General features: G+C 40.7%; 1 protein-coding gene across 1 annotated transcript in view; it reads left to right on the top strand.

Annotated features, from left to right (window-relative positions):
- Positions 1–27152, top strand: part of cfap47 (cilia and flagella associated protein 47) — a 433070-nt gene that overhangs the window by 80468 nt on the left and 325450 nt on the right. The window contains exons 19-25 of the mRNA XM_033032292.1: positions 1184–1261; positions 2052–2196; positions 5427–5521; positions 11217–11379; positions 19430–19530; positions 19675–19837; positions 26948–27146. Of these exons, the coding sequence (XP_032888183.1) occupies positions 1184–1261; positions 2052–2196; positions 5427–5521; positions 11217–11379; positions 19430–19530; positions 19675–19837; positions 26948–27146 (944 nt within the window). The remainder of the gene's footprint in view (positions 1–1183; positions 1262–2051; positions 2197–5426; positions 5522–11216; positions 11380–19429; positions 19531–19674; positions 19838–26947; positions 27147–27152) is intronic.

Genomic DNA, 27152 nt, shown 5'->3' with positions numbered 1-27152 from the left:
GCTGTTTGCAGTAGCCCTTTTGCTTCAGCAGCCTTTTAACAAAGACAGAAAGGGAAGAGCAAGGGTGAAGAGGAAGCACAAGAATTCTCAATGGGTGAATGGAGATGATGTGATGGACTGGGGCAGTACACCAGATGACTGGAAGAGAGTGGCGCTGGGCTTTGACAAAAGATGGAACTTTAAGCACACATGTGGGGCAGTGGATGACAAGCATGCCATTCTTGTCCCTGACCCTGTACCCCTCATTTTCCTTTTCATACAGGATGGCATTCTGCTGGTACCATTCCTCAAGGTCCCCCTCCTGCTGCCTGGTGAAGCTGTAACCTTCCTCCAGCCCCCCCCCCCCCCCACCACCAATGGGGCATCTGCCTCTGATGCTGTGTCAGACACAGGAGAAAGGGCTGCTTTGCTGCCTTCAAATGAGGCAGTGAAGGATGGGGTGGTGTTGGGGACATATAGCCTGGTCTCCACCTCCAGGGATCTCTCATGCAGGGCTACATCCTCCTGCACTATCACCTCCTGTGGCATCACCTCCTGCCATTCCTCCTCCTGGGTGGGCAACACCTGCATGGCAGGTTTTTTTAGGGTTGTGTCCTCCCCTTGCGCTGCTGCCTTTTTGGTGCCATACACGTCTCCTCTCCAAAAAACCCACCAGCTATGAATGAACATGCCTTGGAGTGAAAGAGGTGACGTTCTGCTGTTTAAATTACCTTTTTTTTCCACTGATCTTTTTTTCACCCCGGAGCTATTACCTTCGACCACCTTTGACTACCTACGACTAGCATCACGACCTACTACGACCGGCTTCGACTAGACCTACGACTAAAAAAATATCGATTTTTCCCACGGCGACCTATTTTTAGTCGCGGTCAATTTTTAACATAATGAAAAATACGCCACGACCTAGCTGAAGACTCGACTATGCGGAGACCACTCGACCATGAAGGAGATTGACGATGACCTCGTGGCGACCTTGCCGCGACTATGGGTCACGGGCAAACTCGCCAGAGGTCGCGGTGGAGGTCGCCCAAGTGGGACGGGCTTTACTTTTATGGTTAACAACCAATGAACTAACATCAATATCTCTGTTCAACAGAGATCAACAATCTCTGTTATGCTAAAAATGTTTACCAGATGTTGAGATTTAGCATTTTCTATTTAAATATTCATGCTATTTTCTCAGGTAGACATTCGCAATTCAAATATGTTGAAACTACGGGTTGGAGGATCAGTGATACAACCGATGGCTGAAATCAATCTGGTTAGTGTTTAACTGGTTTATATTTACTTTGAATCATGTATTATTGTTCAGATTCCTGATCCTTAACTCCAGAAAAATAAAGATTAATGGACCTGTATTTTGAGTGGCTAATTGTCCTTTGAAGACCTCTGGTTAAAATAATCAAAGTTAGCATGAAGAGGCTGAATATACACTGTGCAGACTCTATTACATTTGTACAATTATTTAATACTAAGTAAATTGTGTATTTAAGCCACACTTTAAGCTACTCTAATTGTACGGCTTGATGTCAAGATTTGTTTGGTTATGGTTCTATGAAGCACTTTATGACTTTTTACATACACACACACACACGCACACACACACACACACACACACACACACGCACACGCACGTAATTGAAACAGTGTAAACACATCATTAGTCTTTCAAATAGTCATTAAACAAAGACAACAAATCTCATCGAGCAATTATTTGGCCGACTTTCTGATTGTTTTTTTTATTTAATTCTCTAGATTGGCTTACCATTATTGTACACATTTATAACAAACATAATAAGCAACTAAAACACGAGGAAATTTTATTCTGGCATTAAATTTACTAGAATGCTCATTTAAATGTTGGACAGCCATTTGATGAAACTGTTTCCAGGAAATTGCATATTACTGTCACATATTCTTTTCATGCCCAAAGTAGCTGTATTTGCTAATGTTTATATAAATATAACTAACAATTAACTATTTACTTAGGACTGATTTATGTTATGTAGTTCTCTATGTTAAATAATTCATTTTACTTTCTTTGTATGCAGAAATACTTCATGTTCTATGGCATCTACTGTGGTGCGACTTCAGTGATTCCATTCACTTTACTCAACTTAATAGAATCGCCCATTAAGATTGAATTTGATTTTTCTCATTACAAAGATTTCTCACTGAAGTTTGAAGCATCTGCAGGTATATTTATAAACAGATTATGCAGTTATGAATTTTAGTATAAATAACATTGATGTTAAATGATTATAAAGCCTAGAAACTGATAATCTTTTTCTAGGATTTCTGAGGAACATCAATAGATTTTCAAGGAAGTTTCCCTCCAGTGTAGGGACTTCTTCCATTTTCCCAAGTGCTTTTGCTGACTTTTCACTGAGTGTTTTGATTCACCAAGCACTAATCCGGGATGGAAGTCTGCAACCTTCACGTGGTCCGCCCTGTTTTGACGAATGCAATCAAGTGCACAATCAAATAAGATCAAATAGAACAAATAAAGTTGTCCTACAACTTTAAGCTGTGCATGCCATATGCAAGAAGAAGAAGCACTAATCCAACGCAAATCCCATTTTATTTGCTCCATAATTTCATTTTACACGAGGTATATTGTTCTACATGGTCAAAAATAAAATGAATTTTTGGAAGACGCTCTAAGAATGGTGCAAGCCTCTCTTTTGAATCAACCAAGCACACTGAGAATCTTTTACTGTTTTCCAGTATGGATCAATGAGCCAACGGCTTCTTCCCTTACCATACCAATGGTAGTAGTATTCACTTCTATGATTCTAGTATTCCTAATATAGGCAAAGGGGATTAAAGTAGATGAGCAGAAAATTTTCCACAAATGCCATGGGTCAAAACATTTATTACTAATCTGCACAAGTCTATGACTCGATTTTTTCTCAAAGTAATCTGAACTTTATTAAGAGGGAGAAGAGGAGGGAAGAGACAGTAACTCTAAGACTTTTGCCTCCATCACAGTGAGGAGGTGTTTGGTGAACTCACTGTGGTGGATGTTAATTTGTGTTTATTGTGTTTTGTTATTATTACATGTATGGCTGCAGGCAACAGCATTTCGTTCAGACCGAAAGGTCTGAATGACAAATAAAGGATTCAATTCAATTCAATTCAATTTATTTTCATTGAAATCTTCCAATTATTGTAATTACTTTGCCTACAAATTGCATAATGTGCTTTCAGTGGTTTAGTGTCACATTGTTCGTAATGCAAAATGCACAACAGCATACATATCTGAGAATAATTACTATATGGCGTTCTATATCAGTATTCCATTCTAGTGAATGAAAGGCGATTTAGACTTGTTCTTGCAGTAATCGTTTGCAAGAATGCAGTGACTTTTAGAATAACATGAACTCTAAGTGACATTGTGTGATTTGAGGCAAAAATATTTTCTATTCTGTACTATTAAGGTAATGTTTAACTTTTACAAATGGTTCATTAGTATGGAAGCAGTGACAAATGGAAATCTACATGCAAGGAAATCTAAAATTATTATTTAAAATAATTCCATAATCTTTTCACTGTTTAAAATGTTTAGTTAGAAATACAATAGAATTAGAATATCAGTGTTATTTCCAATTTTTTGCATTCATCTCACAGTGTGGCAAGGACTCAAGAAAGTTTCAGTGCAAAATTAGCCAATCAATCCTGTTAGCCAGAAAATATTGGCCTCAAGGTCGATTGAAACTGGGCTGTGGACTAAATTTGCATGCAGTCAATAACATATGCTGATTTTTTGAAGTCCCAGTACTCTTTGCAGTTCAGATCCTGACCCATTTGGAACAGCATTAATGTCAAGAATGCAGAGATTTTGTTGAAGGAGTAACATACATGCTATATCTTCCTCTGCAGAAATAAAGAAAAACAACTTTCTTGATGTCTTTGGAATTTGCTCTTGTAATCTTAGGTCATCAACACCCTGGTTGAAGATGTGTCGTGCAGTGTTTGTCCATTCACTGATCTATTTCGGTCAATGTCTGATGCTTGGCAGTACCCAGCAGTTATTTCGGGTGGCTCATCATCCATTGCAAGAAATTATCTGCTTCTTACTTGTCATCACTATACTTCAAGGGGAGATCTAAAATAGGACCCAGAAATCTTGCCCATTATCTTAATATTTTCATCAATGGAACTTCCAGCATTTTGCATTAATATAAATGGTAGTGTAACGGAAAACATTATTTGCATCAATCAACCCTTGTCCAATTATATAATCTTTTGAGTAGTAATCCAATCAATATCAAAACATCATAACTGTTGACAAATTAGCCATGTGCAACCTATTATCAATGTCATGCGACCTGTGTTGTTGTCGGCAAACTGTTGGAAGTTTGCTCCCTGAACATAACCATGAAGGATGGATGAAATTGGCCAAAGTTTGTTCTGCACTGTCTCACCATTCGCAACATATACCAGCGCTAATTTGTTTTTGCGTCACTGGTGATTTCCTGAATACTGCCATTCGTTGACAGTTTATTTAATTTGTACTTGTCTGGAGATGCTAATAGTACCCCCATTGGCACACAATCTATCCTTTCACTCTGGCCAGTTGTATCCAAAATTATACTAAAAGGTTAAGGGGGAACTTGATAGAGGTCTTTAAAATGATGAGAGGGATAGACAGAGTTGACGTGGATAAGCTTTTCCCACTGAAAGTAGGGAAGATTCAAACAAGAGGACATGACTTGAGAATTAAGGGACAGAAGTTTAGGGGTAACATGAGGGGGAACTTCTTTACTCAGAGAGTGGTAGCTGTGTGGAATGAGCTTCCAGTGAAGGTGGTGGAGGCAAGTACGATTTTATCATTTAAAAATAAATTGGATAGTTATATGGACGGGAAAGGAATGGAGGGTTATGGTCTGAGTGCAGGTAGATGGGACTAGGGCAGAATACGTGTTCGGAACGGACTTGAAGGGCCGAGATGGCCTGTTTCTGTGCTGTAATTGTTATATGGTTATATAAATATACGAAAAAGAAGAAATGCAAATGAATTTTAGAACTACTATTTAAATATAAAGAGAATGCGTGTACTCAAGGAACAAAAGTAATTGTAGAAAGCAATAACAACATTTCAGATAAAGTATCGGAAACAATTTAAACAGAAATAATGAAAAATCAGAGCATATTAATAGTTTGATAACAGAGACATAGATCGGAATCATCCAAGGACAACAAATGGGTAAAAAAAAATCCAATTTAAGTAGGCCAGCAAGTAAATCTCACTACTAGTTCCTTACCATGAATTACAGGGCCTTGGTTTTCTTTTACTTTAAAATGCAGATTTATGTTTTCCCATAAAACTGTAAAGGTAGCTTTAAGCAGAAACACAGGTTTTCCCTTCATTTTGGAGATGCAAGCAGAAATGCAGACTATTAGATTTTTATCTTTATTTTCAGATGCAATTCAAGATCCAGTCAATCCTCATTTGTTTGTTGCAAATCTAAGAGGAAAGGAAAGTATCAAGTGTGAATTATTCTTCACCCCAACACAAGTAAGTACTGATTACCAACAACATCATATTCATACCGTGTGTTAAATTATGTTAAGTTTTTTCATTTTTGTGTAAGTATCTGCTGAAGCCACTCGAGGGCAGCAGTTATTCATTCAGCTTTACAATGAATTGCAAAGGATGTAAATTAATTCATAATTTCTTAATGAAACAAAATGACTGAAAATGGCAGGAACATATGAAATTCTTTGTATACCTCTCCAGTTATAATTGTAAAGCAGAATCATCACTGTGACATGAATAGTTAAGTGATGAAAGACATTTGGTTCAAGTCCAATTTAGTTCAATTTTCATGAAGAAATTACTGACAACTTAAAAAAGTGTTTGTGTTTGTTATACTTCCATAAACGACTTCATGAGTTTTCCAATAATTAACAAAATTATAGTATTTGGAGTTGGGGGTATTGTTGTGCTGCAAGAATTGAATGTCCAGAAATTTGTTTAAGCTATTTTTTGTTTACACCAAATGTTGGCATTCATTGATTGAAGCTTTTACATCTCGGTTAGATAATTGTAATGAATTACCAGAGACTGGACCATTTGCACAAGCATTCATAGATTTGAGAGGTGTTTTTGGGGACATGTGCTTTATCTCAATTAGGCCTCCATCAGGACCACAAAAGAGTTGCAATGATGTCTGGAGATAGGCCTATTGCATGCCAGTGTTGACTCAGGAAGGTTTTGCAGATGGAGAGGAGATCGGCTTCTCCTGATCTATAAACTCCCCCCCCCCCCATACATTCACCATTTTAAATAAATTTGGTTAAGTAATTTGAATAATCCTGTATAAGAATTCAAATTCTGAGAGAGGGCCACAAAACAGCAATTAACACCTTCACTTACATAAATAAGGGAGTATTATATGTTTTCTGAATGTCTGCTAACAGGTTTGAAAAAGGGCACAGTAACATGTAATTGGTCATTTTATGAGGCATGTGCATCAATTTCACAAGGACTACTTTTAGAAGATGGCAATTAGTGAAAGGAAAGAAGGTTCAATTTAATTAATCGGAGAAAAACGAGTGTGAATCCAGCTCTGGTAAATTAGACTCAAAATTTGACATACAAAACTATTACAGAACAATGGAATGCCTTTAAAGAAGTAAGAGCCCCAATTGCGGGCACATTTCCATGAGGGAAAAAGAAAGAACAACCAATCCAGAACGAACACGAACATGAACATAGAACAGTACAGATCAAGAATAGGCCATTCAGCCCACAATGTCTGTGCCAAGCATGATGCCAAACAAAACAAATCTCCTCTGCATGCACAAGATTCATATCCCTCCATTCCCTATGTGTCCATGTGCCTCTCCAAAGCCTCCACATCCTTCCCGTAATGGTGTGACCAGAACTGCACACAATAAAAGCCCTACAGCTGCAACATGACCTTCCGACTCTTAAACTCAATGCCCCGATGAAATTAAAGTGAGCATACCGTACACCTTTTTTACCACTCTATCTATCTACTTGTGGTTGTTACTTTCAGGCAGTTAAGGACTTGGAATATCAAGCTCCCTCTGTACATCAATGCTGTTAAGCATCTTGCATTTAACTGTATACTTTCCTCATATAGTCGAACTCCAAAAGTGCAACATGTCACATTTGTTCACATTAAATTTCATCTGCTATTTTTCTGCCAATTTCTATAGCTGATCTGGATCCCTCTTTGCCCTCCTCACTGTCTGCAACCCCACCAATTTTGGTGCCGTCCGTAAACTTTCTACTAAATCTATCTACAATTATGTCCTAAAAACCCACAGCACTGAAGTAGGCAGGCAGCATCTCTGGAGAACATGGATATGCATTTTACACAGAAATGCTGCCTGTCCTGCTGTTACTCCAACATTTTGTTTATTTTTTCTATAAACCAGCATCTGCAGCTCCTTGCATCTACGTTTATGTCCAAGTTATTTATATATAATCGTAAACAGCAGGGATCCCAACATGGATCCCTGCAGAACTCCATTGGTCACAGACCTTCAACCAGAATAACACTCTTCCACCACAACCCTCTGTTTTCTATAAGTAAGCCAATTCTGAGCTCAAATGGTCAAATCAGCATAGATCCAATGCATTTTAATCTTCTGAATCAGCCTACCATGAGGGACTTTATCAAATGCATTTCTAAAATCCATGTTGACAACATCCACTGCCCTACCTCATGGATCACCTTCAACACCTTCTCAAAAAGCTTAATCGTTCATAAAACATGACCTCCCACAGACTGTCATGCTGACTATCCCTAATTATCCCATACTCTTCTAAATGTGTGTAAATCCTATCCTGAAGAATTCTCTCTAATCACTTTCCTACCACTGACGTGAGGCTCACTGGCCTGTACTTTCCTGGATTATCTCTACTTCCTTTCTTAAAGGAACAACCTTAGCTGCTCTCCAATCTTTCAGGGCCTCCCCTGTGGCTAGAGAATATATAAAGATTTTCCTCAAGGCTCAATCTCCTCTTTTACCTGGATATCATTATCCTCCATGTCCTTCGTGACTATATATATGGAAAGTAAGTACTTCATCCTGAATCCCCCAGCATAAATTCCCTCCTTTAGCAATGAATGGCCTTACTTTCTCCCTGGTTACACTCTTGTTTTTAATGTGCATATAAAAAGCCATTCAATTTTATTTAATTCGTCAATTACTTTTCAAAGGCCTTTTTGGTCCTTCTAAATATGTACTTGAGTTCTTCCCTGCTTGTTTTATATTCCTCAAATGTCCTGTTTAAATTCATCTTCCGAATCCTTCCATATGGTTTCTTTGTGATCAAATTTGCAATCTCTGGTCATTCAAGGTTCCTTACCTCGCTCCTTGTCCCTTATCATCAGCTCCTAATGGAACATGCTAGTCCTGAACTCTTATCAACTGGTCTTTAAAAAACTTTAACATGCCTGATGTGGACTTATCCAATAACAGCTACTCCCAATTTCCTCTACCCTGCTCCTGCCTAATAATGTTGTAATCTGTTTTACCCCAATTTAGTACTTTCCTCCTGGCTTCAGACTTTATTCACAACTAATTTAAATGCTATGGAGAAACAAGAAACTGCAGATGCTGGTTTACAAGAAAAAATACACAAAGTCTTGGAGTAATTCAGCAGGTCAGGCAGCAACCCTGGAGAACATGATCTTATGTAGATGTGATGACTATTTTCAAATTGCTTATCCACTGAAACATCAGTCACCTGGCTAGGCTGGTTTCCCAAAACAAGATCCCTCCTCAAGTGGACTATTTGCATACTGTTTCAAAAAGATACTGAAGAAGAAAAGGCAAGAAAAATCTACTTACATAGCAGTAAGAGTAAGATTTTTTTTAAAGTAAATGAGTTGAAGTAAATAAGGTAAGTCATGAATCCAGAAGTAAAATGGTGGAGGAGTAGCGTCGATTGAGCACAAAAATAGAAATTTGATCATGGATGCAGAGTAAGGTACTAAATGAATACTTGTCATTTGACTTCACAAGGGAAAAGAATGCTTAGGCTGAAGAGACTGGTTTCCAGAGGGCCAATATGGACATTGTGGACCGAATAGATTCTTGAGCTGGAGGCTTAGTCACTCAAGCCTGGTGTGCTGGCAGCTCACTCACGGCTGGTTGGCTGGCAGTTGACTCACCGCTATTCCTTGAAATTCCATTTCAAGCAGGGTCCAAGGCCACCAAATTCAAATGCAGTTTCCTACCATTTCAAGCAGGGTGCAAGGCCACCAAATTCAAGTGCAGTTTGCTACCACTTCAAGCAGGGTGCAAGGCCACCAAATTCAAGGGCAGTTTCCTACCACTTCAAGCAGGGTGTAAGGCCACTAAATTCAAGGGCAGTTTCATACCAGATCAAGCAGGGTTCAAGGCCACCAAATTCAAGTGCAGTTTCATACATTTCAAGCAGGGTGCAAGGCCACCAAAATCAAATGCAGTTTCATACCATTTCAAGCCGGGTACAAGGCCACCAAATTCAAGTGCATTTTTATGCCATTTCAAGTAGGGTGCAAGGCCACCAAATTCAAATGCAGTTTCATACCATTTCAAGCAGGGTGAAACCACCACAAAACCACATAAAACACCAAAAAAAAAACACATTAAAGCCACTCACAGTTCAGTAGACATTCAGTGTGTTCAGTTGGTTCACAGCTCAGACAGAGTCGTGATCCCTCTCTCTCTCTCTCTCTCTCCCCCCCCCCCCATCTTGCAGAGACTGAGCCACACCCACACTTCTGAGTTTTATAGTCCCTCCCCCCTTCCACCGGAAGGGGCATGGCCTTCATGGCGTGATTGACAGGAGTGAGAATCTCAACATTTTTTAAACACTAATAACTCTTTTATTTTTCATCGATGGGAACAATCCTCTACACCTGATGAGCGGAGGGGGACTCTGTGTAAGATGGCCAAAAATCACAGCCATAAGTGGTAGTTCTTTCTAAAATCAATATACAGTGCAAACAGGAAGTGGTCAAGTTTAGACTTTTAATTATTAGCTTTTTCAAACCAACCAACCACCAGCACATTTGCTTAGCTTTTTCAAACCAACCAACCACCAGCACATTTGCTTTGCTTTTTCAAACCAACCAACCACCGCCACTTTTGCTTTGCTTTTTCAAACCACATTAAGGGCACTCACAGGTCAGTAAAACCACTCACAGTTTAGTAGACATGTGTTCAGTGTTATTCACAGCTCAGACTGAGAGTCATGACCTCTCCCTCCCCCATCTTGCAGAGACTGAGGCAGTCCACACTTCTGGATTTTATAGTCCCTCCCCCCCCCCCCCACCGGAAGGGGCGTCACCTTCATGGCGTGATTGACAGGAGAGTGAATCTCAACATTTTAAAAACATTAATAAGTCTTTTATTTTTCATCGATGGGAAAAATCCTCTTGTCCTGCGCAGCAAAGTGGGACTCTGAGTAAGATGGCCAAAAATCACAGCTGTAAGTGGTAGCGTTTTTTCCAAAATCAATATACATCGCAAACAGGAAGTGGTCAAGATTTGAGTTTTAATTATATAGATTGAGAAACTAGATACACTAAAAGTTGATATGGAGGTTTTGAAAAGTTGGCTTTTGAAAAACTGTGTAGTTTCAAGTAGTTAAATAAGTGCAGATTTTTTTTGGACTATATTTATAACAAGCTGGACAGGGTGCAGAGAAGATTTACAAGGATGTTGCCAGGACTCGAGGCCCTGAGCTGTAGGGAGAGGTTGAGCAGGCTCATTCTTGGAGCACAGGAGGAGGAGGGGTGATCTTATAGAGGTTTTACAAAATAATGAGAGGAATAGCTCGGGCAGACACAGAGTCTCTTGCTCAGAGTAGGGGAAGCCAGGATCATTTAAATAATTGATGTTTGATGGATGGCATGTGGGTTGAATGGCCTATTTCTGAGCTTATATCTCTTTATGACTTTATAATCCCTCAAGCACCTTGAGACTCGTTGACTGCTTTTGTGAAAGTTTGATTGTCCTGCTTGATTGTGTTAATTTAATACCTTTATATAATATTATTTGAATTGGTGTGTTTATTCAGAAACTATCTCTTGAGGATCTGTTGCATTGTTTAGCATATTTTCAATTTGTTTAGCCAAATTCATCCCTCACGGTAAACTCATGTCGACTTCTTTGGAGAAAGATATTACAGTTCCTCTCATTTTTGAAAAATAGTAACTGAGTAATTACTTTTTTGTCCTTAGGTTGCATCCTACTATTTTAATCTGCCAGTCAATATTAATGGTAGTCCATCGCCATCTCCTCCTCCAAGTTCTATACCACCTGATCCTTATGAAGAAATGGCCTCTGATTCTTCTTCAGTACAATTACAGAGTCCGACACCATCTCACAAAGTGAAAGCTACAGGTAGGAAAAATACTACCCGAGGCATATTTTTAAAGCAAATTGTTCATGTGATATTCTTCTTCACACCAATCATCAGGCTAGAGGACACTATGAACATCAACTAAACTCTGTACTCCAAACTCGGGGCATTGATTTTGTCTTTGCACTATATTGTCTATTTCTATCTTTCTATGTATTGAATTTATTTGTTGTTGTTTATTATGGTGTCCACAGAGTACTATGTTTACAAATCTGTTGTGCTGTTGCAAGTAAGAATTTAATTGTTCCGTTTTGGGATATATGACAATATCACACTCTTGACTCTTCACTGGGTGGCACTCACGAAAACCTCAAATGTTGGAAGTCTGAAATTAAATCAGAAAATGTTGGGGGAACACACAGCAGATTAGAGAGCATTTTTTGAACAGATAAACGGAGTTAACATTTCACGTTGAAAACCCTTTCTCAGAACTGGGAAATAAAGATAAAATAGGTAGTTTTAGTTTGCAGAGAAGGTGGTGACAAGGGAATATTTGTGAAACAGTGAACCAAATGTTGTGGGCCCTCGGGTCAAATGGGTTAATAAGGATAGTTATTGGATTATAATACAGACAAAGAACCATGAAGTGTTGCATGTTGTAGGGCTGTGCAATATGTCCAGCAGGTCCAGCTATACTAATGCAAGGAGAAAAATTGAGCCAATTTTGCAGTTGGAGGCTGTTGAAGCTTACTTTCTTTATCTATATCAGAATTGGTCATTTCTGCATAAATCTTTATATTACATCCTATTACAATAGCTTTACTTGAACACTTTATCAAAATTATAGGTTTACTGTTACCAAGATTATATTCCTTCCCAAATCATTAATCTGCAGCAGATTTCCTCCAAGCCATGGGAAGTAACACTGACTTTCTGGAGTTATTGAGAGTATGAAATGATTTTCACACAGAATTTTATTCTATGTTGAAGACTGCTTTGTTGGTCAAAATAGTAATTCTTAACTGTATCAACAAATACATTGATCTTGGTTTCTTCTGTCCCCAGCTATCCCCCATCAGACTAATTAAAAGATCAATATTTAAAATTATGAACAACATCAAGACAACCACTGCTCTAATTTAGCTACTTGTTCCCCGTCTTGTTCATCCATTTGTACTGTAAATTTGTTATGCATGTCAGGAGATATCTTTGGAACAAATCTCTCACCCGTTTTCACATATATTAGTACAGCTTCCTCCAATTAATCAACTTCCTGTATATTGTGGATATAATTACCTTTTCTAGTAATACGGCCATCCACACCTTTTGTGATCAAATTAATATTTTGAAATATCTTGTATCTTACATGATACACATCAGAGCCAAATCTTATCCAAACATATGGCAGAACTACCAGTAAAATTATCGATATAATCATATTTTTTGTTGATGAATATCGTAATGATTTTGTATGCTTATCATAAAGCAAGGATTTCACTATGTCGTATGTCACCCACACAAAATAAACAACATTGATTTCAATATAGTGAACTCTCACAATAACAGACCTCTATATAGTGGAGTTCGGTTATAGCGGACGAAGCTTCCTTACACTGCCTCCCCACTTCCGCCAGTTACGTAATGAGCTGGCGTCATGTGGCATGCTTCCGGTGGCGAGCGGCTCTGCACGACTGCGGCTGTAAGTTCCCACCTGTTTAACCCCCCTCAATGCCGCTTTTCTTTGCTCCCAGGCTTGGGTTAAACTGTTTCCCCCCCCCCCCCACTCAGTTATAATGGGCAATCGGCAATATGGGACACCAGCCCCCTCCACTCATGGTCTGTTATTGCGAGGGTTTACTGTATAATTCATAATTCAATAAAAAATTACTGTGATCATCAATGCTTGTCATTCATAGAACCAATTCTCTTTAATTGTTTTGCCAATGATGTCTTGTCCTGTATGTACATTTCTCTTTTACTTCATTTATTCCTCATGTTTGATTACACTTACGAAGGTTGCATTAGATCTTTTTTGGACTGACGGGGAAAAAGGACTCAACAAAAGGAAAATTGCATAATAATTATGGGCAAAATAAATATTGTGTGTATTGTGGGGAAATGTGAGGCTATCTATTTTGGGGAAGAATAAAATGGAAGAATATTGTTTGACAGGAGAGAGATCATAAAGTTCTGCTGGTTGGGAAGATGTGGTTATTCTCATTCATGAGACATTAAAAATCTGCATGCAGTCACAGCAAATGATTAATTGGGCAAGCAGATGGAATGTTGGACTTTATTGCAAAGGGATTGCAAAAGTAATATAGTCTTGCTTCACCTTAACAAGGCAAAGTGAGACCATATCCAGCATACCATGTACAATTTTACTTTATATTTAAAGAGTGATCCATTTGCACTTGCGACGGTTCAGATAAGCTTCACATGGTTTATTCTTTGGAGAAAACAGTTGCTTTATGAATGAAAATCATACTTCAACTTGACAAGGCATTCACAAGAACATATCCAGATTACCATGTATAATTTTTGCCATTTATTTAAGGAGGGTACCATTTGTACTTGAGAGTTTAGAGATGATTCACTTGGTTTATTCTTGGTGGAAAAAAGAATTGCTTTACGAACAACAAAATGGACACGTTTGGACTTTACTCATTGGACATGGAGGGAGACATGATCTGAGACATGGAATTCTAAGGAGGATGGGCAAGATAGATACAGAGAGGATAATTTCCTTATAAGGGACAATAGAGCCATGGGGCATTGTTTCAGAATGAGTTGCTATTTAAAACAAAAATGAGAAACCTCTCAGTGAGTCACAAATTTGCACCTCTTGGAGATTTTATCAAGTGCTGCTTCAATATAACAAATATCCGTATTGCTAAATTTTATGTCAACGTAATCACACTCGGGAAGGCTTGCCATAAATACATCAAAGTTAGCATCACACTTAAAAATTGCGAGCACTTGATAGCACCTCTCATCTGGACTCAATAATGGAGAAATGAAACACCAGAATGGTATCAGGAAAACCTTTGGGATTCAGTTTTATTCCGCATGTTTTAAACAGAGAAAATAAGGACCAAAACTTCATAAAGTAGTACCATCACCACCATATAGTTTATCTTGCCTGATGCATTTTCACAGTACTTTGATTTGTACATGCATTCTTCCATTATCTAGATTGGCGAGGAGGTAGGAACCAATGCAGGACTGAGGCAGTTGAGAGACTGGAAGTCAATATGGAAGGTGATGAAAGAAAGTTACTGAAGTGTCCATAGCTTGGCCTTTTGGGACCAGTGACTGTTCTATTAATTTTAGAATAGTTATGGCTAAAGGCAGGGTGGGCCCACAAATTAAAATTCTGAATTGTGGCAAGGTCAACTTGGTGATTTGGTAAAATCGATTGGAACAAGTTGTTTGTAGGAAAAGGAACATCTGGAAAGTGGGACACTTTTAAAAGTGCGACACTTTTAAAAGTGCAATGTCAACATTTCAGGGCATGCATGTTCCTGTTAAAGTGAAATACAAGGCTGGTGGTGATAAGGAAACTAGGATAACGAGAGAAATTGAGGGTCTGATCAAGAGAAAGTTAGGATTGGACAGCCTAGGAACTATAGGCCAATGAGCCGAACACCTGTGGCGGACAAGTTACTGGAGAGTATTCTGAGGGATAAGATATATATGTATTTGGATAGACAGGAGCTGATTAGGAATAGTCAGCATGGTTTTGTATGTGAGAGATCTTGTCTCACAAATCTGATTGAGTTTTAGAAATAACCAAAACGATTGACAAAGACAAAGTCATATACATTGTCTATATGAACTTCAGCAAGGCATTTGATAAGGTAGGCTGCTCTGGGAGTTTAGATTGCATTAAATCGAGTGAGAGCTAGCCGACTGGATAGAGAATTGGCTTAATGGAAGAAAGCAGAGGGTGACGATGGAAGGTTTTCTTTTGGACTGGAGGCCATTGTTTAGTGATGTGCCTCAGGCATTGGTGCTGGGCCCATTGCTGTTTTGGATGAGAATGTCGAAGGCAGGGGGGTTGTGAGGGGGGTTGTTGTTGGCGGGTTGATGTGGAGGCAGGGGGTTGTGGGGGCGGTGGGGGAGTTTTGGAGGTTGGGGCGGGTTGTAGGGGCAGGGGGGATTGTGGGGGCGGTGGGGAGGTTGTGGGGGCGGTGGGGGGGTTTTGGGGGGTTGTGGGGGCGGGGGGGTTGTGGGTTGGGGGGGTTGTTGTTGGGGGAGTTGTGGGGCAGGGGGGTTGTTGTTGGGGGAGTTGTGGGGCAGGGGGGTTGTGTGGATGGGTTGTTGTGTGGGGGAGGTGTTGTCGGGGGGCTGTGGGGATGGGAGAGGGGTTGTTGTGGAGGCGGTGGGGGGTTGTGGGGCGGGGGGGTTGTGTGGATGGGTTGGTGTGTGGGGGAGTTGTCGGGGGGTTGTGGGGACGGGGGAGTTGTGCGCAGGGGGGTGTGTGGGCGAAGGGGGGTGTGGGCGGGGAATGTGTGGGGCGGGGGATGTGGGGCAGGGGATGTGTGGGGGGAAAGGGGTGTGTGGGTGGGGGTGAGTTGTGGGGCGTGTGTGGGCAGAGCCATGGGGAGAGAGGGCATCCCGTGGGAGAGGGGGGCATCACGGGGGAGGCGCCAGCCATGCGGACCAGAGGGGTAGTGGCTGGATTTGGCGGTGCGATGGGGACTCACAGCGGGCGCTGGTCACTGGTCGTCTCCTCCACCGGGATCAGAATCTCCGCTTTCCGTTTGACGACATCGGCGACATCTCCGACTCTGGGCTGGGCTGGGTCTCCTACTCTGGGCTGGGCTGGGTCTCCTACTCTGGGCTGGGCTGGGACTCCCATGCTTGGCTGGGCTGGGAAGCGTCTCTGACAGCTGGGTTTGGTCTCCGACACTGGACTGCTTGGGGATGGGCTGCTTGGGGTCCCTTAGGGTCCTTCCGAATATTGTGTCCGGTTGGAAACCTCCGCCGGCCATTCTCAGCTGCAGTAAAGATGCGATGGTGCAAGAAGGGGCGGACCGTCCCATGGATTGACAGGGGAAGAGACTAATCCACGCAGCACTGACTGGCAAGAAGAAGAGATCGATCTGCCCACGTGAAGTTTTTAAGATATTTACACCTTGCTAACTTTTACGACATTCAACCGATTGGAATGAAACTTGGTACACTCGCAGCACAGGAGAACGGTGAATGAACTGGCAAAAAATCTTAGCGCTATCGTGAACCATTTTTGCGCAAATAGAAAAACCGCCCAAACCATAAGATAAGAGATCAGAGTTTTAGTTATATACTAGACTAAGTGGGACCCGTTGGGTCCCAGCATCACATGGGCAGGCTAGTCCCCCAACGCAATATTCCACCTCTCCACCAATTCCAATATTGGTGGCCAGTGGTGGTGGGGGGGGGGGGGGTTTCTGGAGTGCTAGTATGGGTGTTGTGGGCTGAAGGGACTGGTTTTGAGAGGGCTAGTATGGACATTGTGGGCCTAACGGATTCTTGGGATGATTGCTCAGTCACTCAAGCCTGTTGTGCTGGCAGCTCACTCACAGCTGGTGGGCTGGCAGTTGACTCATGGCTATTCCTTGAAATTCCATTTCAAGCAGGGTGCAAGGTCACCAAATTCAAGTGTAGTTTCTTACCACTTCAAGCAGGGTGCAAGGCCACCAAATTCGTGCCGTTTCATACAATTTCAGGCAGGGTGCAAGGCCACTAAAGACAGCGAGCCGTGACCTCTCCCTACTCCATCTTGCAGAGACTGAGCCATACCCACACTTCTGGGGTTTTTTGTCCGTCTACCTCCCATTAGAAGGGGCGTGGCCTTCATGGCGTGATTGACAAGAGGGAGAATCTCAACATTTTTTAAACACTAATAACTCTTTTATTTTTCATCGATGGGAAAAATTCTCGGCACCTGATGAGCGGAGGGGGACTCTGAGTAAGATGGCCAAATATCACAGCCGTACGTGGTAGCGTTTTTTCTAAAATCAATATAAAGTACAAACAGGAAGTGGTAAAGATTAGACTTTTAATTATATAGAAGGCAAGGCAACTTTAATTAGGCAAGGCAACTTTAATTAGGCAACACAGCTTTAGCATTTCCAAACCAAAGGCAACACAGCTTTAGCGTTTCCAAACCAAAGGCAACACAGCTTTAGCATTTCCAAACCAAAGGCAACACAGTTTTAGCATTTCCAAACCACAGCTTTTAGCATTTCCAAACTAAAGGCAACACAGCTTTAGCATTTCCAAACCAAAGACTCGTGGGGATTCCTAGTCAATAATTGATCAAAATAAAGGAGCATCTGCGTGACATTGAGGTCTCAGAGTCCCTTTGTTTGGTGCCTATACATTCATAGCGTAAATGGTAGACGAAGCAGCACTTCCTATACCACCCACTATTCAGACCCTCAGACTTGTATCTGAGTCTGTGAGTCTCTCATTGCCTCATCAGTCACCTCCAAACCCACAGAACTATAGTGGAAGCAAGTTAGCCCCAATCCCAAGAAAAAGGAAAGACCAATGAATACTCTATAGACTTTAAGGCAGCTCTGTGGTGCAGCAGTAGAGTTACTGCCTTACTACGCCAGAGACCTAGGTTTGATCCTGAATATAGGTGGTGTGGTTTTTTGCCGCGTGGGTTTCCGGGTTTTCGCGTGGGTTTTCTCTAGGTGCTCCAGTTTCCTCCCACATTCCAGAAATGCACAGGTTTGTAAGTTAATTGGCTTCTGTAAATTGTATCTAATGTGTAGGATAATGCTGGTGTATGGGGTGATCGCTGGTCGGCACAGACTCATTGAGCTGAAGGGCCTGTTTTTGCACTGTGTCTCTAAAGTCTAAGTTTAAAGAATAGTCTGTTGAGTTATTTCCTGTAATTTAGCAATATTTGTTTGTATAAATGCCATATAACAAACAAAACAATATCTTCAAAATCTTGTGTAATAATCATTGCAAATTAATGTTAAGTAAATTAATGTGTTATAATGAAAACAAACAAGCCCCATTCTAAACAATGACATTTGTCATAACAGTTTTAAATGATAAAGCCTTTAGAAAGATGAGGAGGAATTTCTGTAGTCGGAGGGTGGTGAGTGTGGAATTCATTGCCACAGACGGCTGGGGAGGCAAAGTCATTGGGTATTTTTAAGGTGGAGATTGACAGATAATTGATTGGTCAGGGTGTCAAGGGTTATGGGGAGAAGGCAGGAGAATAGGGTTGAGAGGGAACGATAGATCGGTCATGATTGATACATAGATACATAGACAATAGGTGCAGGAGTAGGCCATTCAGCCCTTCGAGCCAGCACCGCCATTCAATGTGATCATGGTTGATCATCCACAATCAGTACTCCATTCCTGCCTGCTCCCCATACCCCTTGATTCCGCTAGCGCTAAGATCCCTATCTAACACTCTTTTGAAAGCATCCAGTGAATCGATCTCCACTGCCTTCTGAGGCAGAGAATTCCACAAAATCACAACTCGCTGTTTGAAAATGTTTTTCCTCATCTCAGTTCTAAATGGCCTACCCCTTATTCTTAAACTGTGACCCTTGGTTCTGGACTCCCCCAACATCGGGAACATGTTTCCTGCATCTAATGTGTACAATCCCTAAATAATTTTATTTGTTTCTATAAGATCCTCTCATCCTTCTAAATTCCAGTGAATACAAGAGTTGCTCCATTCTTTCATCATCTGACAGTCCAGCCATCCTGGGAATTGAATGGTGGAGTAAACTTGATGGGCCAAATGGCCCACTTCTGCTTCTATGACTTATGAACCAATGAATCTTTAAACGTTATATATTTTTAAAACATTGCTGCATTTTATAATATATTACAATTATCTATATTGTATGCTTCAATTATCTAATCTAACATAGACCAAGAATGAAATGTTGAATCTCTCCTGAACTGTAGATTGTTGTATATTTGATTGTTGTAATATATGTTGCTATTAAATATGTTTGATTTTGTTGATACATTTTCATAATTTTCATTTCATCATTCATAACATTTAAAATGACTTGACTTGCAAGAAAATTAGTTTCACAAATGGTTAAATTTATCTTTCAGCACTTTACCCACCAATTGAGCTTTCAACTACCAAGGTGGAATTTTCCCTTATGCCAGGATACAATGACTTAGGTGTTATTGCAGCAGATCCATTTGTACAGGTACCATATGCAATGCCTAGAATTTGTATTTTTTATTTTTAATTTCACAATTTCATCATCTTGAAAATGACATGGTCTCTGTTATATTTAGAGAAAGAAGTATTGACTTTGTTTTATTCTTTTTATTTTTATATAAACAAATAGAAAATTGAAATACAGAATACCTCCAAAAAGGAGGTAACATGGTTGTTGGATATAAATAGTCAAGAAAACAAAGCTCTCGATGAAGGTATTTTCAGAATCTATAACTACAATGGGAGTCTTCAACCAGGCCAAAGACACTGCATTACCATTGGCTTTTGCCCAAGTAGGTATTTATTGTAAAAACATGCCTCTAAAACAATTTTATATGGTAACTGTTTACAAAGGCACATCAGTAATTTAGGTTCTGGCTCATGTCAAGTGATTCTTTTTTTCAGAATGTAGCATAACTAGCTGTAAACACATTTAATTGAAAATGAATTCATCACGTTTATTTTGTTGTTCTTAAAGTGCTTGTCGGTGTTATGGCTGGGTGAAGCAAAGTTTTTTTTAAATTTAGCATCTGCTGTAATATGTAATCTTGGAACAATTAGATAAAGTGAATATTCACCACAAAGTTCTGTCAGGGAGGAAAATTTATAAAAACATTATTACATCAGAAACTCTATTCAATATAGATGTTAGAAATCTATGTGATGATGATACATCCTGACAAGTAAAAGGTGGATGAACTCCGGGCATGGGAAAGCATGTGTGACTGGAACATTACTAAAACCTGGTTAAGGCGGGGACAGGACTGGCAGTACAATATCCATGGTACAAGTGCTACAGGCAAGGTAAAGATGGGGGTAAAAGAGGAGAGGGAGTTGCATTATTGTTGAGAATAACATTGCAGAAGCAGTCTGAAATGACATTACTGAATGATCATCTAGTGAGGGTATATGGAGCTGAGAAATAAAAAGGAGAAAATTGGCTTGTTTGGATTGTATTAGAGGCTTGCTCAATGGGAATTACAAAATATATAATATGCTGGGAGATTGGAGACAGAGTCCATTCTAAAAAACGAGGTTTAGAGTAGTTAGAAGCACACGATAAAATAGGTTGGAGTCAGCATTGCTTTGTGAAAGGGAGATCTTGCCTGATGAACCTATTGGAATTATTTGAGGAAATAAATAGCAGGATAGACAAAGGAGAGTCAGTGGATGTGGTTTACCTGGATTTTCAGAAGGCCTTTGGATAAGGTGCTGCACATGAGGCTGTTAAAGAAGATGAGAGCCCATGGTATCAGAGGGAAGATACTAACGTGGATAGCAGGTTGGGCAGATAGCAGAACACAAAGAGAGGTAATTTATTCAGACTTTTTCTGGTTGGCTGCCAGTGACTAGTGGTGTTCCACAGAGGTCGGAGCTGGGGCAGGTACTCTTCATGTTGCATATCAATCATTTGGATGAGGGAATTGAAGGCTTTGTGGCTGAGTTTACCGATACGAAGATTGGTGGAGGGGCAGATGGTCTCGAGAAAGCAGGGACTCTGCAGAAGGACTTGGATAGGTTGGGAGAGTGGACTGAGAAGTAGCAGATGGAATACAGTGTCGCAAAGTGTGGAGTCGTGCATTTTTATAGGAATAAAGGTGTAGACTATTTTTTAAATGGGGAGAAAATTCAGAAATCGGAGGTGCAAAGGGACTTGGGAGTGCTGGTGCAGAATTCCGAAAAAGTTAATTTGCAATTTGAATTGGTAGTATGCAATTGGTAGGAAGGCGAAATCAATGCTAGCATTTATTTCGAGAGGGCTGGAATACAAAACAGGATGTAATCCTGAGGCTTCATAAGGCATTGGTCAGGCCGCATTTGGAGTATTGTGAGCAGTTTTGTGCCCCATATCAGCGGACGGTTGTGCTGTCACTGGATAGGGTCCAGGGGAGGTTTACGAGAATGACCCCAGGAATGATTGGGTTAACAAATGATGAGCGTTTGAAGACATGGGACCTGTACTTGCTGGAGTTTACAAGGATGAGGAGGGACGTCATTGAAACTTTTCAAATAGTGAAAGGCCTGGGTAGAGTGGATGTGGAGAGGATGTTTCTACTAGCAGAGAGTCTAGGACCAGAGGCCATAGCCTCAGAATAAAAGGACTTACCTTTAGAAAGGAGTTGAGAAGGAATTTCTCTAGTCAGAGAATGGCGAATCTGTGGAATTCGTTGCCACAGACGGCTGTGGATATTTTTAAGGCAGAGATTGACAAATTCTTCAATACTAAGAGTGTCAGGGGTTATGGGGCGAAGGCAGGAGAATGGGATTGAGAAGGAAAGATAGATCAGTGATGATTGAATGAGTAGACGATGCACCAAATGGCCTAGTTCTGCTCGTAGAACTTCTGAACTTCTTGATCTCAAATGTGCCTCGCATATTAATATACCTCACATTCATCTCACTGTCCTCCATGTTCTTCTCCTTGGTGAATATAGGTGTACGCATTTGGTACCTCATCTTCATCCTCTTTAATCCAACTTGCCAATGATATAGTAGTGGCCATTTGGCCTGTTTTGCATGTCGTTGATGATGACATGTGCCTTTAAATTTTAGACAGCCCGTTATATTGTGGGTGGGATTTATGACGTGTTTTTGGGCGTGTTTGGAGCTAAGATGCTTGTGCAGAAGTTTAGTTTTTAGTGTAGTTTGGAGCGAGCCAGGGAGATGGTTAACCCTTCGACCATGCAAGCCATGCGAGATCATGTGAGCCATAAAGGAGACCATGCAAGCCATGCAAGATCATGTGAGTTTTAAAGGAGATCATGCCAGTGTTATGGAGACACAAAGAGTTTTCTAATGTAAGCTGGAGTTCGATGAAGATTGCAGTAACGTCGGAAGAAGTTTGGATGGATTTTACTAGTTTCTATCAACAATAAAGCATTTATAAATCAAAGGACTGTGTTTTTGAAGACTTATCTGTGAAGAAGCTCTGAAGGTCTCTGTGAGCCAGATCGCACGCGTATCGAAGATATTCCCCTTATCCCTGCTCATCCATTTAGCGACTAGGGTGTTAATTTCCCGAAAGATATGAGAATCTGCCGCTACAGACATTTCATGGCCACTTAGGCCCTTTTAATTGCTAGCTTTGGTTCCTCTCCGCTTACTTTCTAATCCTCAAGGACCCTATCTGATCCATCTTCCTAAAACGTACATGGGTGTTTCCGTAAATAAGAGTACCAACCTGTGACATGGGTGGCCAAATTTGAAAGTTATTAAATCATAATGAAATACCACAGCAATAAAAATGGGCATACCTATGATCCTTTTGAGCTAATTTATGAAAATAAATTGACCAAAATTTAATACAAAATTAAAAAAATGAGAAAAGAAAATTATTTAAAAGACAAATAAGACATGTGGGACACTTACTGATTTCTAAGCTCCCATACAAAATGTCAGCACCTAACCCACCACAAGGCCCGTAGTTCATGCCAGGTTCATTATAATCACGTTGTTTAATTTTTTTTAAAATCGCGACGAGTGAATAAAACCCCCCGTTATAGCACTATAAATAGCGTTGAAAACCTTAGATAACGGGAGGGACTGTACATTCTACAGAATGAGACATCTCTAAAATAGGTGAGCAAACTAGATTTTCATTTCATGATTTAAAGTTCTATTCATTATGTAATGTAAACAATAAAAAAAGAAACAATAAATATAAAAATGGTTACTGCTTTTACTCATACTTTTCACAACGTGACACGTTCTGCTGCAAAAACGGGGCATCAGAAAACCATCTTATCTGGTGATAAATGATAGAAACCATAAGCATAATCAGAATTTGGCTTATATAAAGTTATTTAATTGCAAAATTCATGTAATCTTTCTGGTATAAATTAGCCCAAGAATTTGATGAAAGCCTGCTTGAAAAATGTGACAAAAAAGGCAAGAAAACACAGGGACATTTCTGATATTTTTCTTTGTAAAAACAGATTTATTTATATTTGATTCATCTCATTATGTTGGCTATACACCATGATCTATAACTACTTAAAATATGAAATCAGGATATAAAACGATCGGAATATTACATAAAAACAGGAAAAGAACCTGGAAGTTTGGAGACCTTCAGATACACTACTGAGTGCTGTATTTACGGAAGCACCCACCTACATTTCCTTTCTCTTTTTGACCAACCTCGCTGGTCAGCCAAGGTTTCCCCACCTTGCCATCCTTATCCCTACTCCTTACTGGAACTATTGGATCTAAATTCTGATCAGCTCGTTGAACATTGAAGTAAATTTTGCTAAATTTAGTAGAATAAGTAGCCCATGGGTACAAAGTGCTGTAAATGGTGACTTCAGGCTTTTACTAGCCACCAATGTTTGCCTAAGTTTAATGTGCTGCATCTATTAACAATATCCTGATCTTATTATTTTTACCACAAACTTTCGTATAACTACCACCACATAGCCGCTTTGCACATCCTTATCTATATACTTTTAAAACTCTGTGTGTGTGTGTATGTCATTTTTTTGGCCTTTGATTCGTTACTCCGCCAAAACCAGATGCTAACATGCCGAGATTTTTACCATTTCGCTAGCGATTTCACTTTTACATTCGCTCATCCACTCCTCATTAAATTTAGTAATTTTTCTGTACACATTTTTAATAAATCCTTCCCCCCCCCCACACTCACTCATTTTCTCGCCTCACGCTGGGCACCTTCTCATCGCGTGCCCAGCGCGACCATAACGGCTGCTGCCGCCCGGCTCTCCTCCAAAAACGCAGAGATTTTTACCATTTTGCTAGCAATTTTAATTTCCCCACTCCCTCCCCCGGCCCGGCCCGGCTCTCTCATGCTGGCCAAAGCCAAAGTCCGCCTGGTCCCCCCCGCTGCTTTTCGCTGTCCACACAGGCTTGCACTGTCCGAAAATCCCGCGCGTCAACGGCCTGTTGGCCTGCAGGCGCATTGAGGGCGTACGCAGCATCTTGACGGGCGTACGCAGCGTCTTGACGTCGTACGCCTAGCGCGTGGCGTTGCGCGGCGTCTTGACGGCGTACGCATAACGCGTGGCGTTGCGCGATGACGTCAGGCCGCCCCCCTCCCCTCGCAACCGCGCAACCCAACAAGTCTGCAGGCGCATTGGTCTGCACTTGGTCTAGTTATAACTATAAAACTCTGATCTCGTGTGTGTGTGTGTGTATGTGCGATCACATCTAATCGAAGAAACAATGCTCTAACGGTAAATCTTTTAGAGATTTATCCCGTGAAATCAAAAATCGTCTTATCTGAAAAATTCATGCATTATTTCTAGAGTTATTAATAAAAATGTTCACAAACCTGAAGAAACTTGGAAAAAATAACTGCTTATTCCCTGATGACGTCACAATGGATCTGCCTGTCGCCATCTGCTCGCACTGCGACTGACATCAACTCCCACCCCTCCCTCCTCCCCCATTGTTCAAAAGTCGCCCTGTCTAACTCCCGAGAGCTCGCGCCTCGGCTCTGTTTTCCCGAGTAGCATTTCGAGAACATTTTTCAAATCCTTCACCAACGGTCTTTCTCACTTAGTGAACGAAGTGTCCACTTCCAAATCTTTAAAGATAAGCGTCCGATTGAACGTCATTGTTTTGGTTTAACTTTGAGAATTTTAATACATTAACGTTGAATTTATTGTTCTTTAAACTTACTTATTTACTGCCTATTATGCCTCCTGGCATGTAGGGCAGCAACGAAGATCCTCCACTCCTGTCTGTTCTGGGCTAGCTTCTGGATACTACTCCAGGTCAGGTCCATTGTTTTCATTTCATCCACTACAGTTTGACGCCAGGTGGTTTTGGGTCTCACTCTTTTCCTTTTCCCTTCCGGTGTCCAGTGCAGGGCTATTCTTGGGATGCTGTCCGGTTCTCTTCTCAGTATATGGCCAATCCAGTTCCAGGGCCTTCTCTTATGTTTGGCATTTAGAACTTCCACCTTCCTGCCAGTGGCTTCCTTTCGGCTTTCACCATTGACATTCATCCTAGTATCTGTCATTAGCCCTGGAAGTCCATCACACCCAGTAGTGTTGATTCCTTCAGTTACTGTTTCTGTAACAAATTTGTTTTACGAGACAGGGTTGTTAGCCCTGTGCTCAACCTCCAACCTGGAGGACCAGTGGATCGCTCTTCGTCTCGCCTCTACCCTTCGACCTGTCCAGCATGGGAGACCCTAACAGGAGACGAATCTCTCGCTGGCATAGCTCTAGGCGTCACTGAGACACACAAGCTCCCCAACCACGACAAGGTTGCAATCCAACGGGGAGATTGTTTTTTAAAACACTGTAATAATTCTTAAAGATAACATTTAATTTCAAAGACGTGTTTTTTACGTGCAATTTTAACTCCCCGTCTCCCCCGTCGCTCTCCCTCTCCCCCTCTCTTTCTCCCCCCTCCTCTGCCCCTCTCTCTCTGTCTCTGCCCCTCTCTCTCTATCTCTGCCCCCTCTCTCCCTGCCCTCTCTCTCTGCTCCCCTCCCTCTGTAGACACGCCTGCGAGTTGGGGACTATGCGTCAGTGGATAGGGCAGGGATGGGGTAAAAGGAGCCAATGAATAATATTAATATAATATCAAGGGGGGTAGTTAGTGTGTGTGTGGGGGAGGTAGTTAGTGTGTGTGTGATGCCGCAGGCCCCCCCCAACAACTGCTCGTTGAGGGGATGGGACCCAATGGGTCCCACTTGGTCTAGTTCTTCATAAAAGTAGCTTTATTTTCAAATCAGCTAACTTTGAGCCATAAATTTCAGAATTGTCTTTTTGTTTCTGAATTCCCTTCAAACATTCATGTCCTTCAAAATTCTTCTTTACGAAACCATGTGATGGTTTTACTTTAGATCTATTGTTCTCAATAAATACTGTCTGGTGAGGATTCCTTATCATCATTGTCAGTTTAAAGAAAATGTCTTTTTAATTTCCCTTTACATCAGCCACAAAATCTGGTTGCATCAGTATCATTAGAAGTGCCCCTGTTTTGTATTATTAATATAGGTAAGTTAATCAAATTTGATTCTGGCAGAGCTCACTGCATGTTGGAAAGGTGTTTACATTTAGTATCATTGTTATATTGCCAAGTATTTTAAATGTTGCTGTTTTCTTGCCCATTAATTTGAAGAATTGGAATATGTTATAGAAGCCTCTTGAATGGACAAAATAACTTTTACCATAAATGAGTTCATTTACCTCACCTCATTACCACCTCACAAAAATGCTGGATTTCTATATTTGTCTTGTTTATTTGAATGGTATGTGATATTTGGTTTGTGATTCCTTGCTACTCTGAGAATGATTGTACAGTTTGCAAGTTTTCCTGTGAGGATGGGGTGGAGGGAGTTGATGACATGTGGGGGTAGTGTTAATAATTTGTTATGCTTTTAATTACCTGCAGAACTAATTATATTATTTCTTTTCTTGCACAATTTTCAGGTTACCCAGGCAATTATTCAATTGAAATACCCATGTTTATTAATGAGGAAAAAACCATCCGGTATCGAGTGATTTCTGTGACAGGTGTTATACATACTTCTAAGATGATTATCGACCCCCCTTTTGTGAACCTGCACCCAGTTCCTCTAAATACAGAAACAAGAGCAACAGTCCAAATTAGTTGTATAAATTGTCTCAGGTTTGA

The sequence above is a fragment of the Amblyraja radiata genome, chromosome 14 (genome assembly GCF_010909765.2).
Source record: "Amblyraja radiata isolate CabotCenter1 chromosome 14, sAmbRad1.1.pri, whole genome shotgun sequence".
NCBI lineage: Eukaryota > Metazoa > Chordata > Chondrichthyes > Rajiformes > Rajidae > Amblyraja > Amblyraja radiata.
Note: the sequence above shows the minus strand (reverse complement) of the source record. Positions and strands in the feature narration are given on the sequence as shown.